This window comes from Haemaphysalis longicornis, unplaced genomic scaffold (assembly GCF_048455015.1).
Source record: "Haemaphysalis longicornis isolate Haplotype H1 unplaced genomic scaffold, Haemaphysalis longicornis Haplotype H1 scaffold_3, whole genome shotgun sequence".
Classification (NCBI taxonomy): domain Eukaryota; kingdom Metazoa; phylum Arthropoda; class Arachnida; order Ixodida; family Ixodidae; genus Haemaphysalis; species Haemaphysalis longicornis.
The window spans coordinates 223,828,606-223,843,585 of NW_027526335.1; the positions used below are offsets into that span (position 1 = coordinate 223,828,606).

The 14,980-nt window shown below is 49.2% G+C and overlaps 1 protein-coding gene across 2 annotated transcripts in view; it reads right to left on the minus strand.

Annotated features, from left to right (window-relative positions):
- Positions 1-2,103: 2,103 nt before the first annotated feature.
- LOC144176011 (proton-coupled zinc antiporter SLC30A1-like) overlaps positions 2,104-14,980 on the minus strand; it is a 30,703-nt gene continuing 17,826 nt past the window's right edge. For both annotated transcript variants that reach the window (XM_077705109.1, XM_077705108.1), the window contains exons 5-6: positions 12,501-12,816; positions 2,104-2,745 (exon numbers count right to left, since the gene is read on the minus strand). In XM_077705109.1, coding sequence (XP_077561235.1) covers positions 2,566-2,745; positions 12,501-12,816 — 496 coding nt within the window. In that variant the 3' untranslated portion in view covers positions 2,104-2,565. The remainder of the gene's footprint in view (positions 2,746-12,500; positions 12,817-14,980) is intronic.

Consider the following 14,980-nt stretch of genomic DNA (forward strand, 5'->3'; position numbering starts at 1 on the left):
GGGAATACCGCAAGCCACAATGTGACTTTTCCCTGCTGAAGTACAATAAGCACAACACTCCCAAAGAACTACTACAGCAAGAGTTCTTAGATATCCAGTTCAGGTATGCTGGATGTGCTACTTACTTCACGGATGGTTCCAAAGGAGAAAGACATGTGGGAGCAGCTGCAATTGGACCTTATAATGACGAATGCTAACGGCTCAGACCTGACGCTAGTATCTTCACTGCCGAACTGCATGCCATACAGCTCGTTTTAAACAAAGTATGCACTGAAAGGACACCACAGTCAATCATCTTCTCTGACTCTCTCAGTGCGCTAGCAGCCCTGTGTTCAGGAAACAAAACCAAAAATCCACTTGTCCAACAAGTACTTAACCAACTAATGGACTGTAGCAAAAATCACTTAGACGTGAGTTTCTGTTGGGTACCGAGTCATGTAGGAATTGACGGCAAAGAAAAGGCAGATGCCCTCGCAGCCCAGACAAAAGAGCTGGAGGTAACAGAAACTCGTTTACCCTACCAGGATTACAGACGGAGACTAAAATTATCAATAACGAAGAAGTGGCAGTCTGAATGGACAGAACTCAATGAAAACAAGCTCCACCTTGTGAAGCCGCACCCGAGAGAGTGGCAGAGCTGCAGACATAAAGAAAGATTTGTAGAGGTGGTGTTATGTCGCCTAAGAATTGGGCACACGCGCTTGACCCACAACTTCCTATTGCTGGGAGAAGACCCTCCAGAATGTGAGCAATGTGGGAAGCGCCTTACAGTAATACACATACTTATCGAGTGTCCTAGTTACGAAAACAAATGTCGGGAATTTTTTTCCCACTTTTATAAATTTCAAATTCCATTGCACCCTGCTTTACTGCTTGGCGATGAACCCCTGGTTCCCTTGGAAAAGGTTTTTAAATTTTTGAGTGCCATCAAGCTTTTAGACAAACTTTGATATTACCATGTTACATCATTTTTTCTTGAGCGGTTTTTAAATTTTTGACTGCACTCAAGCTTTTACAGAAACTTTGATTTTGCCACTTTACAAGATTTTTACATGAGCCTTTTACCGTAGTGTGTTCAAAATATTTACCTTGTGTCTGGCGCATTATAGCCAAATTTGGCTGCTGCGCCAATAAAATCCAAATTCATTCATTCATTCGATCAAGCTTTACTGCCATCATGAAGCAAAATTTTAAGCCCCATTCTGGGGTAACGCCGCGCTGCTGGGGAAATGTGGGCTTGTGATTGGATGTTAGAACCTGTCATCCAGTCATTGGAGCCGAAATAAGTAGGCAAAAACAAGCCCGACCTCAAGCTTTACTGAAGTCCATCATGAAGCAAAATTTTCAGCCCCGTTCTGGGGTAATGCCGCCTGCTATGGGGAAAATGTGCGCTTGTGATGGGAGGTAAGCAGCTCAGTCAGCCAGGCATTGGAGCCGAAATAAGTGCGCAAAAAAAGCCCGACATCAAGCTTTACTTAAGTAGATAATAAAGGAAAATTTTCAGCCCCATTCCGGGGTAATGCCGCGCTGCTATGGGGAAAATGTGCGCTTGTGATGGGAGGTTAGAAGCTCCGTTAGCCAGGCATTGGAGCCGAAATAAGTAGGCAAAAAAAAAAGCCCGACATCAAACACCCGACGAGGCTGTTTTGGCGCTGCACTAGGCAGGCAGCCGTTTGGCCAGTCTGCAGCTCTCGTGGCGGTCCATCGGCCGACAAGCGATGCGAGTGCTGTCCTGACCGGGGCACGGAGCCTACGTGCACAGAAGGGAGCCTGCTTCAGTGCTCTGTGCACTTGGTCAGACTCCTTTATGCAGAGCCTCCCATTCATGCAGTGTGCCCCAACCCACCCCACAGCATGCTCCCGCCAAGCCCACCCTGGCCGCTCTCTCTTGGCCCCCTCTGCACCTGCCACGTGGGACATGCCCTCATCAGGGAAGACGCCTCGCTCGACTCACGTGTGCGTGGCTGCCTCTGCATGCACCCCAGTACACACTACAGGGAAGGAGAAATGCTACTGAGCTACTTTGCAGAGATCGCACAATTTCTTCTGCAGAGCCACGGCTGGTGAGTGGAGCAGCCACGGGGTTTCTCTCCCAACGCCAAGTTCCTCCCAACATTCCTCTGCATGGGCTGCACACAGCAGTGCATCAAGCAGGGGCGCTTTATTTTCTTACTGCGACTGGCTGTACACACGTGGGCCTTTTGTTTCTCTACCTCGTGCACCTTCAAGACGAGCCTCGCGGAATGACCGGGACAGCCCCAACGGCTGTCGTAGGCCCGGCAGCTGTCCCCTTGCTGAAATCACTGCCAGTCACTGCTGCCACTGGGTTGTCCATCACAGGCTCTGTTCTTAGCTTGAGCACACGGCAGAGGCCTTGGTGCAGTGCTGAGGGCAGTGTGGCAGCACTCGAGGCCGCCACCTTCAGTGCGCACCCTGCAGTGCACGCAAGGCCTCGCATTTATTCGATGTCTTCCAGGTGCCCCCAGGAGTCAACCTCCGTTCACAAACGGCCTGGATGCCCCCCAGGCGGGGCTTAAATATTAACGCGGCCTATGACTGCACAGTTCAGGCGGGCGTGCTGAGCTGCTCGGTGGGTGGCCGCTGCCGCAGTGTGCCCGCCCCATCGGCCATCACCGCGGGGGGCCCCTCCGGGCCGCCGTCCTTCCCGCGTGGCCCACAGCACGTCTGCGCCACACAGTTGGTGCGGCTCGGACAGTCCAGCACACAGTCCTTGTCATCACCACTCTGCAAGGGGCAAACCAAAGCAACCATTCCAATGCCCGACAACTCATTCGGTTCACAGCGCCGCTTTCGGTGCAGCAAGTTTTCAGAAATTAAAGTTGGCTCTGCCGCACAACATCAAAACACTCAAGCTTCACCACACGGCATGCACCTTTGGGCTGGCCTTTTCCCTCGCTGCCAGAACTGCAAGCCTTGCGTGAAATCAGCAGGCGTTGACCCTGATGTATGTTAGCTAAACTGACATGATGCTGCTGGGTAAAACATAAGGGCCAAAAAACTGTCTGCTGTCAATATAGTTTCATAAGAAATCAAGAGCAATTGATTCTTGACTTTGCAGTAAGGTCACACCAGAAACACGGACGTTGAGCCTGTTTCCCATAACTGCAGCCAGTCAACTATACTTCCTGCCTCTTTAGCATGTTGAGGAACCCACACATCTTCGTGGCAATGTATGCCACTTTCTTGATCCACTGCCTTCCAATCCTGTCTTAATATTTTATATTTAATTTTGTGCTACCACACACTAGCACATTTACACTCAGGTGTGCTAAGTTGACTTGGTAAGTTATTTTCTTGTTTTGTGGCTATGTTTCGGGAGCCATATACACACTAAACCAAAGATCTGTACTCTAAAGTGTTCAATTCAAATTGTACTGAGTTTTTGCCACCCATATTCAATTCACAGCTGCAAATCGATATACGCATAATTGTGTCGGAAACATCCACTGCAATGGCACTCCCCTGCACTCTCAAACTCGGGCAACTCACACCCGTGTGCTCATCTGGAGTGGCACTGACTCACTCGGCAGACTTCAAGACTGCCTGCAACATTGTAAAGTGTAATGAATACGCAAAGAAAAGCAGACTGGAGTGTTCACCACAGAAGTCAGAAATCTGTGTGGTCCGGCGTCGGCACACTAAAAATGACAAGGACAGCATCAAAATCAATTTATACGTACCGTATTTACTCGAATCTAGGCCGGCCTCATTTCTAGGAAAACCCCCGAAATTCAGAAGGTCAGAAAATAAAGAAAACTTACCTCGCATGTAAGCCGAATTAAAAAAAAAAAAAGGGTACTGGACTGAGACTAGAACATGTACTACTTTATTACACTTGCAGCGCTTGTCATAGAATGTTCAATGCTCACTCATCGTCGTCGTCGTCGACATCGCTGCCCTCCTTGTCGCTGTCTTTTTTGCCACTGTCCTCACTTCCGTCCAGCGCGTTTGAAATGCTGCACTTATGGAAGGCCTGAACAATTACCTCGGCAAGAATTTCGGCCCATGCCGGGGCGACCCCGTTCGCCAGTTGGCTGAGTGAAGCGCGCTTGATGCGTCCGGTCGCTGTCAGCTGGTAATCTTGCAGCGTCAGCCAGTCCTTGTAATGCTCCCGCAGCCTGTCCTCGAACAGCTTGTTGATGGCCACGCCAAGCGGTTGTAGCTGGCTTGTCATACCGCCAGGTGTTACCGCAATGTCCGTACCGCCCTCCAAAAGCACGAACTTAACGGCATCTGTCAAGTGGCTGCGGTAGGAGTCAAGAACCAGGAGTGACTCCTTAAACAGCAGAGCACTGGCATGTCGCTGTTAAACAGTCTTGACCCAATCTTCAACGAGGGCACCACTCATCCAACCATTCTCGTGCGCTCGCACAATGACGTTCTTAGGAAAACCTTCCCCGCCTGGAAGAGTCTTCATCTTAAAAATAATGTACGGCAGCAGCAGCTTTTGCACATCAGCTGTGCAACACTACATCACGGTGACATGCTGCTTCTCGTAGCCTGCAGTTTTGACCTTGACTTCTTTCGTGCCCTTGTCATTCACGGTGTAGGCCACAGGCATGTCGAAATACACCGCGGTCTGTTCGGCGTTACCGATCTGGCCCAGTCGGTATTTCTTTTCTACCCGTTTCTTGATGACAAAGTGCTGGAATGCGACTAGCCTCTCCTCAAAGTCAGGGGGCGGCTTTTGGCACACAGACGTCCGCCGTCGCAGGCTGAACCCGAACTGCTTCATAAAGCGAGTGACCCAGCCCCTGCTGGCCTTGAACTGAGTCCGTGAGACACCTCGTACATTTGCGATCTCCCTTTTGCCTGTTTCATCTCCGTCGTCACAGACATTCCACCCTCTCTTTGCTGCCGGATAAAGTCAGCGACTTCCTTTTCCACCTCATGGTGTCGACCTTTCTTGGGTCCTGTGGAGGCCATTTGCTTGGCAGTGCAGCTGAAAAGTTCGTTCCGCTGCTTCCGCCATCGGCGCACGTTCTTCTCATCGACGCCGAATTTGGGCTGTGCTTGATTTTTCTCGGACTCCAAAACTACCTTCCGCTTAAAAGCTGCGGTGTAGTGGCACCATTTGGTGGGCACCATAGTGCCGTGAACACGGGCGCGTCTCGAGGTCACGCAGCGACGAACACAAGCAAGCATGGAACGCTCAGAGCCGAATAGAACGCTCAGAGCCGAGTTCACAAGCTAAATGGCGCCTGCAAAACTGCAAGCTGCAAGCTTATGGCTGCGAGATGGCGTTGAGTGGCTAGTGGTGACAGGAAAGCTGCACCCTCGAATCTAAGCCGACCCCCAACTTTCGTAAACGACTTTTATAAGAAAAGTACCAGCCTAGATTCAAGTAAATACGGTACACTTGGGTACTTGGGCTTCTCGTACAAGCTTATGCAAAATGCGACATAATGCTCCAGCACCTGGCCAGAACGACCGAACAAGTACATGATTCGCAAGCGCAAACAGACACCGGGGCATGAAAGACGATGACACCATTTGTCTTATCGACGCCTCTGTTCTATCGAGGTTGACATACGCAGTGCCCTACATGACACTAACTAATAGATACAAACTAAACACCCTTAAACTAAGCAACACGGTGGACGAACTCATAGAGGGTTGCCTCTCCAGCCAGAGAGCATTGCTTGCAATGACAAAAACTGGTCAAAAACTGATGAACTGAATAAAATGCAGCTCCCCAGACATCCAGCCAACCAAGCAGCTTCCTGAGCAATGGTGGCGCCAGATAGCTTAGGAACATAGAAACAACTTTTATATCTTAGAATTCCTAAAACAATTCTTAGGCTCAATACAACTGCCTATATATATATTGTGTGTATACCTTTCTTGTGCATTTTTTTGTTTATTTGACCAATGAACTGTAAATGATTGTACCTTTCACAAAACTGCTGTTATGTGTTTGAAAGAGCAATCTACAGGCTTCAATTTCATGCATAGCAATGGTACATTTGTCAAGTAGCTCAAGAGAAAAAAAAAATGTTTCGTCGAAGCACTAAAAATTGGCCATTTTTCCGTGGTAACAAAAGAATTAAGGTGCTACTACTTGCTGTCTTCATGTTGCCATGGCTTTTTGGAGCAGACTGCCCATTGATGAAATGTTGTTTTTCCACAAGGTCTGCATTTCCTGCCATTTGGGTCCCTGCTAAGCCACAACTGCTGAAAAGTGCACTTCCCAGGCATCACGAACTTCAACTATGTCCACCATTTGCTGCATAAAAGCAAATGCAGAAACTGCTTACGACGCACAGCAAACAAGCAACGAGGCCACAATTAGAGTAGACTGGAATACGGGGAGTGTCGCAAGCAGCGGCGCCGAGCCATGCCAGTCAGTTTTGACACCGCCAGGAGCTGCTACTGCAACGTTTACCAGCTGCCCTGGCGCAGTGAAACTACATGTCTGGCCATGCACGGCAATCTCCTCGCAGTGTCTTTCTGTTCTGAAAGGCATAAAGAGGATGCTAAGCAAGAATGCAAGCAGCCACATGCGACTTCGGCTTTACTCACTGCAGCTCCAGGCCGAGCACGAGAACTGCGGGCCTCAGTTATGCTATGCCCCGTTCTATTTACCTTGAGATTTATATTGTGCACGGACACTTCTGAACGTTCACAGACCGTTGCCTGTGTTCTTCTCAACTCACTGCCTGACCCACAAGTGTTACAAAGTTTTTGCAAACTGCCAGGGGCTCAGCATGAACTGCCAGTTGCCTCGCGGTTCTAAAAACAGATTATTCCACGTATTGCAGTTTATTTGCTGAGGTGTCGCAGCCCACTCGGATTTGGTGAATGTGTGTAGGGAAGCACACTGACTGCACGCACCCTCCCTCCTTAAAAGGATGTTTAGACCTGCTGCATAGAACACCAAATAAAAACACTTTAATTGTTTGTTGAATCACAACGCAAACGACAAGACAATAGCAAGAGGACACACGAAGCCCGGATGGTGATGTGCGCACATGCATCCAGTGTCATCTGTGTCAAAGCGCTTTGTGTGTCCTCTCACTATCGTCCTGTCTTGTCGCTTGCGCTGTGGTTCAACATGGATCACCAACTCGTCCAAGTTTTCACATTCCTAACTTTAACTGCTGCATGCAAATATATCACTGTGGCGTCTTTACAATTACATTTTTCAGAATTAAGAAGTGCTTTCAAATAGTAAGGCAAATTTGCTGTGGATGATTACTAATCAAAAATTAGGAATAATATTTAATGTTAATGTTTACATGTTAAGCACAGTTGTATGCATGCCGGAACAACTTCATGTTTTTTAAACTTGACTGAAAGATCATATACATACAGTAGCCACACGGCCAGAAGAGTGTGTGCATCCATCTCTGTCTTTTCTTAAAACCATATAATCATTCAGGAAGGTTTGTATTTTTGCTGCTCAGATGAGTTTCCTGCAGGCACATTATACTTGAATGCTTGGTGTGCAGTATCTCATATACATTGTCAAGATCTTTGATGAGGCCTCTACAGTTCCATTGTACAATATCTTCCCTTCCCATTATTTGCAGTAGCAATTGGAAATGTGTGAGAATGAGTGTTTATGTATTGTCTTTCGGGGCTGTGACTCTTGGTTTTTTTGGCTTATCGGATGACTTGGACAATGGTACCCGTTCCTTCCGCTGCAATGCAGACAGGTAGGGTCCAACGTCCATGTCTTCGTTGGACGTCCTCGGAGCGCCCAAGGGACTGGGCTCCTTGGACCTAGCACCCTTGGGGGTGCTGTTTTCTGCAACCACCGCCACCGATGGCATCGGCACTGCCAGAAGTGGCATAGGCGGTGCGGTGGGGGCGGGAGCAGCCGCGGACTCCCCCATCTCCATCTCCTCCGTACCCTCACATGAGCTTTGGGCAGGTGGAGAAGAAATGGTGGATGCAGCAGCGCCCACAACTTCAGTCTTTGAAGTTGGCACTCAAAATGGATCCTTGCCAGTGTTGCCACCAAGGTTTAATGAGCTGTAAAATTAGTTCCAAGCGATGCATCAAAAAACTGATTGTTCATCAAAAAACTGTGCATCAAAAAACTGATTGAACACTCACCAGTGTTCATAGTGTTGGAAAATGTGAAGATTACACTTTTCTTACCAACACAGTTTTGTCTATTGTTCCTCCAAAAATGGTTAATTACCTCTAATTATCTCGGGACCTAATCGACCAACAAAAAAAAATAATGCCATATTTAAAATCAGTGGAGGAAAAGCAGCAAGACTGACAAGTTTCACAGAGTTAAATCAAAAATTAAAAATGTTTTTTTAAGAGCAGTGTCCCCCCTTAAGTTACCTTGCAGGAGTATTGAATGCGTGCCCAGGGCCGCTTGCTTGTTGTTCTGCTTAACATACAAAGATCGTCTGTTCCCTTTCGGGCCTGCATTGTACCAGTCTTCAACCATCAATGGCCGGCAGTCCCTCTTTTTTTCCACCGCGAGTTAGTGTAGTCCACTCCTTGCTTCCCCGAGTCAATGTCCTCTGCTGAGAACGACTCAGCCGGCAATTATTCTCTGTCTTGTCGCATGTCTCGCACAAAGGGATACAACGCATGCCTTTGGCGTCCCGTGCGCTGAGTTTACCCGAAGGCACCGTCACTTTTGGGGCTGCACCCCTCCGAAATCATCCCTCAACGGTTCGCACACCTCAGGCGCTTTGTTTTGTCACGGCCGGACTCGACTCCCTTTCCGCAGCGCAGAAAACAAGTCGAGTACGGCCGTGCTTTTGTGTAAACCCCCATGCGAAGGGCAGACATGCACTTTTGTGGCATTTTCGTAGCATTTCGAATATGCAGCTTTGTTCACAGGCAACGTACCAGGCATACAGGCGAAACGGCGACGGCCGGAAAAATTTTTGGGGAGGGGGGGCTGAAGCCCGGTCAGCCCCCCCTGGCTACGCCACTGGCTCTTGGCTAGTTGTGCGAACACGATAAGCAAGATGGAGTCGCCTCAGATGAGCTTGTTACCACAGCAGACAACGCACCTACCAGGCTCTGCCAATCAGGAGGCAGCATTTGGTCACGTGCCTTCATTCAGCAAATAGGATTACCGGCTGCGGGGATTTCTTGGCACTGCTTTTCTATGCAAGCAGTGGCTGTATGGATGCGTTTGGGACATCCATACAGCCATTCTCTTTCATACAATATTAGGGTTTTAGCATGCAGGTCGACCACAATGCAAAGCAAGAAAAGCAGCTTTTTTGCATTGGCTTCAGTGTAAATTCGACTCCCACGCACATTATAAATCAATGTCACGTTGTAAATACTGGTTCACAAGGCACAAAATTTAGAACATAAAAAGAATAATATAGTGGACCCCAAATGATAGGACTTGCACGGGACAGTGAGAGAGTGTCGTATGACCGGGGTGTCATACAACCGGGGTTCAGGTAAATGCCGACCTAGTAGACCGTCGTACACAACAGGTGGGCTAAGAACTTGTTAAAACTACCATGTTTAGTTCGTTCTCGTGTGATTTGAGAAGCTTTAGCTAAAATCCCATGTTAAAAAAAAGAACGCCTACGTTGTGCCTCGGAGCCCCCTTCCCTCCACAGCGTCCAAGCTACCCAGCGAGCCAGCCAGCCAAGCACCGCGCGCCATGCGACTCATGGCACTATTTATAGCCCACCAGCCACGCGCAGTGCACGAGCGAGATAAGGCCGACGTGGTCAAGCAAATTGAGAGGGCAAAAAGCGAGTGTGAAACTGCCAAGGCTAAAAATAACAAAAAAACTCGCCCGCATCTTCCCACGGGGGGAACTCGAGTAAATGAGTCGCAGAGTGGTGGGGGTATCGCGGGAATGTTGCGTAATTGGGTATGGTTTGGAAATGCTTAATTGTTATTTCGTCTTTATTATTCTTATTTATTGAATGAAGGAGAAGCGAAGGCAAGGAGTGTAAAGTTAAAGTCTGTCTTTATTGCTTGGTGCCGTCAAGCAAAGCGTCAAGTCAAGCGAAAGCCAAGCAAAGATGCCCTTGACTGAATTCCGAACGCACGCTCCACCGCTTATATACACACCGCCCGCGTTCGAGGGAGAGGAGTACGGGGGAGAGACGCGCATGCGCACACTTCCGTACACAAGCGCGCGAACTTTCCACGCACCCACCACGCCGTTACCACGTGTACACGCTCTGCTGCCGTTACTGTTGAGCGCGACGCAGCGCACGGGTAGCTACGACGCATGCGCGCACAGACGCGTTCCCCCCGCACCGCCGCAGCTGTTGTCGAGAGCGACGGAGCGCACGGGGCACACGCGCTCCTCCCGCACCGCCGCACCTGTTGTTGAGAGCGAGGAGGGTACGGGGGAGAGACGCGCACCTGCACCTCGACGCGACGCGCATGCACAGTGAGCGTGTGGACGGCGCTGACAACATCGACGAGTGACATCGCGAGCCTAAGAAATGCTTCGCTTTTAAAAAAAAAAACGGCATTCCTGTATGGGCTGGAGACAGCCTTTGAACGGTCGCTATTGGGTCAAGGTGCTCAACACATCGCTGTTTTCACTTCCCACAAGACCCAGCAACACGAAATAGATAAGGTGATTTGAACTTCGCGAGTAGGCCGTGCTGTGGGGAAAATTACAGCGCAGTCTTACTACAGTGACTTGCTGCGGCAGCCAGCGAGTGACCCAAAATGGCGGCGCCAACGTATGCGTGTCTCCCCCCCTTGCGTGGGCCGGTGTGAATCGAGGCCCCCTGGCAAAGAAAGGAGCGGAATGACAACGCAGAGAGCAGAGATAGAGCGTTGTGAAAGGAAGAAACTTGGATCGAGCGGGCGGGGAAGGCGGCTGTTCGGCCATCGCCGTGGGGTTGCATGGTATGCATTCGTGGGCGGCTCAATGGGAGCTTAAAATTCACGGTATGCCTGCCATCTGAACTGTGACTTCTCACGGTTGGCGCGTTGGCAAAATGCTGCTGCGTGGGGAGCTCAAAAGTTCACTCCCACTCACTAGTACCCGCTCCTAGCATTGCGTCTGTTCCGCAAGTGGTCTGGCCTGCCAAGAAGCGCCAAACCGGGGGTTAAGAATAAAGAAAGGTCGAGATGAGGCGGTGAAGCGGTGTAAATAATGGGAACAACGCGTTCATCCGCGCCAGGGTCTGCCGCATGAGGCGGACCATGTGCACCCCAGCGTCATGTCATCAGGGTTTTTAAAAAAAATGCATTGTTTATACAGGGAGTTTGCCAGGACCACAGTGGGTCGTGGTAAGTCCAGGGGACGTATCAGCGGGGTTCCACTGTTGTTGCAGAATTTAAAAATCTTGTTTTTAACAAATCAACTTTCTCGCGATTTTTCGGTCACAGAAACCCGTGTGCCCCCTTAAGTATCATCCTCTGCGCTGTGTTCAAAGCAGCAATCACCATATTTATTCGAATCTAAGCCGATAGTTTTTTTGAAATACTGATATACCAAACTCCAGGGACGGCTTGGATTCGAGGATTTTGAAACACGCGCCAATTTCCAAGTGAAATTGAGGGAAGTGACGCGCAGCTAGCGCCACCCAGAAAAGAAAGTATTGTAGCCATTACCAGACGAGCCAGTAGCCACTTAAGGGGCCATAGCTGGGAACGATGCCGCCATTTTGAACTGTGTGGATAGTGGCCTGTGTGTGGTGTGACGTTTGGTTTTGACAGCGCAATGGCACCAAACAAGCGGTGCCAATTTATAGTGCCGCTTTCAAAAGAAAAGTTGTTTTAGCCGCGGAGTTGTCGTCGAACGTTCAAGCCGGGCGGGACTTCGGCGTGGATGAAAAAAATGACTGTTGTTGGAGGACGCAACGGGAGAGGATATTTGCGTGCGCTGCAACAGGATGGCATTCAGAGGATAGCAGCGATGATGATTCAGAATGAGCACTGCATCTTCATGTTCAATAAACGTGTTTTCTTTTTGTGAACCTCGCCTTTTTGTTCAGCCTACATTCGAGGTAAGTTTTTTTTTTTTTTTTTTTTTTGTGGCTTCAGACTTTCGGGGGTCGGCTTAGAATCGGGGCCGGCCTAGATTCAAATAAATATGGCAAATGTCTGCCGAAGTGTTAAGCCTAACACCTCTAGGCTGAGCGCATTCCAAGCGCGCTTTCCTGCCCAGTGCCTCATTCTCTAAAAGAGGCAAAAATTAGTAGCCTTAGCATCACCTGCATGATGTCCATGGCCGCTTTTCGGATGGCGGACGGGTGCAGTATGTAGCAGCCTGAGCAAAAGCTGCCGCTCACGCACAACTGCCGGTGCTACAGCAGCTCTGCTCTTCGGTAAAGATTGGCGAAAGTGAACACTGGTATCCGTCCAGCGGTCACCTCCTCCGTGTGAGCGAAGGAGCCAACCGAGTCACGACCTCTCTCTCTGCTGAAAGGCTCCCGCTTAGTGAGGAAGGGACTGGCGCTGACTCTCACCTAGCGCGTGCTTTCAAGAAGACTGCACCCCCTTGAGTATCAAACTGGCATGCGAAACGGGAATGGAAGACGAGAGAAGGAGAAGCAGTGCACCTCGAGCTGGACGAACTCGGGCTGGATGGTGGTGGAGTGGATGCCCTGGTTGTGGAAGAACTCCTTGACGCGCTCGGCGACCTGCATGTAGTCGTGCAGGTCCTTGCAGCGGATGTGGGCCGAGGCGATGATGCGCTCGCCGGCCAGCTGCCAGACGTGGAACTCGTGCACGGCCAGCACGCCCTCCACCTCCTGCAGCAGCTTGCGCTGCAGCGACTCCATCTGGATGTGCGTGGGCACCGTCTGCAGCAGGATCAGTGCCGAGTCCACCAGCAGGGGCGACGTCGAGCGCATGATCAGGCACACCATCACCAGGCTGTTGAAGGGAGGGAAAGAAAGAGCAATGGGTGATATTGTAACCGATTACAGAAGAAAAGTAATCTATTGATTGCAGGGTTTAACTCACCAGATTAATTTTGACCACCTGGGGATCTTTAACGTGCGCCAAAATCAGAAGAAAAGTAACTGAATTAGAAGCATCGCTACTCCTTACACACGCCCTAAATAGGTTTCCGAGCATGCAATCGCTAGATTACATGCTAGATTACATGCTCGCTAGATTACATGCCATGACCCTTTGAGGGTGACAGCCGTACATGTACGGCATCGGCAAACACTTTCAAAATGGTCAATGACGTACATGTACGGCATTGCTTGTATATTTAAAAAACGCGCCTTTTTCGCCAACTTCCCTTGCTTGGCATGTGCTGCCACACTTCGGAAACACGGCGAATTTTTTTCTTGTGCCGATGGCTCTTTTTTATTTTTGTATGATTTACTTCAGCGGCGCGCCGGCTGTAGCTTGCGCATCTACTAACGAGGGGGCGTGCTGGGTATCACCCACCGGGCGCCTCTCGCTTCTTGCGCCTGCCCCAGACCAAGGTCGCCTGCAAAACCGATGAGGCTCTTTTCTCCTTTTTTTGCATTTTATGGGCGGTGCGCCGTCTATCGCTCCTGCATCCTGCCGCGCGCGCCCGAGCGTGCGCAGAGACTGGTTTTGGTATCGTCCTCTAGGCGCTTCCCATTTCCTGTGCCTGCGAAACTGATGTCTATCTGATTTTGATTCACTCAAAAGGTGCCGGCTTGTTACTCTCTCGTTTTTATTTAGAATTTTTCTTGTGTCACTCATGAATAAACCACATATATGTAACAACACAAACCATTTTTTTGTCACTTTATGGTCACCCTAAAAAAATTAGGACAATTTTTTCTCGAAATAGATTCATCCGGAGAATTTAAATCAGCAATAAAAAAAAGTCGACCCTCAAAGGGTTAAATTCTGCAGCCAATCAGTGCTTCCGGCTCGGGGTGGGCACATTTCAGCAGTTCAGGCAGCCGTTTATGCGAGCAACACTCTGGCATGGCATACGTTTGTACGGACAAATGTCAATCATTGCCATCCATCACATGAGCTTAACTGAGTATCTGCATACAACGCATTGTTTACAGAATATTAATAACACTACAAAACACAGAGCATCTCTGCAGGCAGAAACACCGATACATGCATGACCGTGGCAATCATCGGCCTGGACAGTGGGCAAGGAACCAATTGTGCGCTGTATGCACAAATCAGAGGTGAGACAGCTGAACCAGATTTGGGAGCAGCTTTTGGAGCAGCGAAATTTCGATTTTGGAGCAGAAGAACCTTGATTTGGAGCAGAAGAATGACATTTATTATGTCACCTTAGGAGCCTAAAAAATCAAATTTTTGGCCACTCAGGGGGGGGGAGTGCACTTTTTAATCAGTTTTGAACTTACATAACACTGAAACAGCCTTTCAATAAAGTTTTTTCTACCTGAGTATCACAAGGAACGAACTACACTACCTTTTTCAAACCATTTTTACATTCTTGGGCTCTATGCATAGATAACGCAGGGTTTCGTTGAAAATATGGAATTGAAAAACTAAGCAATTTTAAGGAATTTTTATTATCCCGTGAATGCCGAAGTTGTTATTTTTGTAATCCCAGACTTGGCGTTACGCACAACTGAGAGCCTTGGCAAAAGTTGCGCAAAGCAAGGTGACAGTCGTCGCACCCCACCAGCCCTCCCATTTCAAGCCCCAAGGTGGGCGTTCACTACGATCGTAATTAGAGTATTGGTATGTGTAGTCACCTCCCTTTTGGCATTAAATTTCAATTCAGATAGATGAACCATTATTAATAGCGTGCGATAGTAGCCCGTCCCGCTATCGGACACTGCTTGAACATTTGGGGGTGATGCAGCCTGCATCACCGCCATGATGCAGCCTTCTGCAGTGTCCATCGTCCCACTCCCGCTGCTCGCAAGCTCACTGTCAATAGCAACAATAACTCGGCGTTTTACAACGCCGCAATGAGTCCCAAATTTCACTTCAAGCACGCACCGTGCCTCACACGCAAGGCCGAAACACGGCGATATCGCGGGTACCCCGTTGTTTTTGATGAAACCCTGTCTTTCGAGTCGCGTAACTTCCTGCAATAGGTCAAACGACTAAA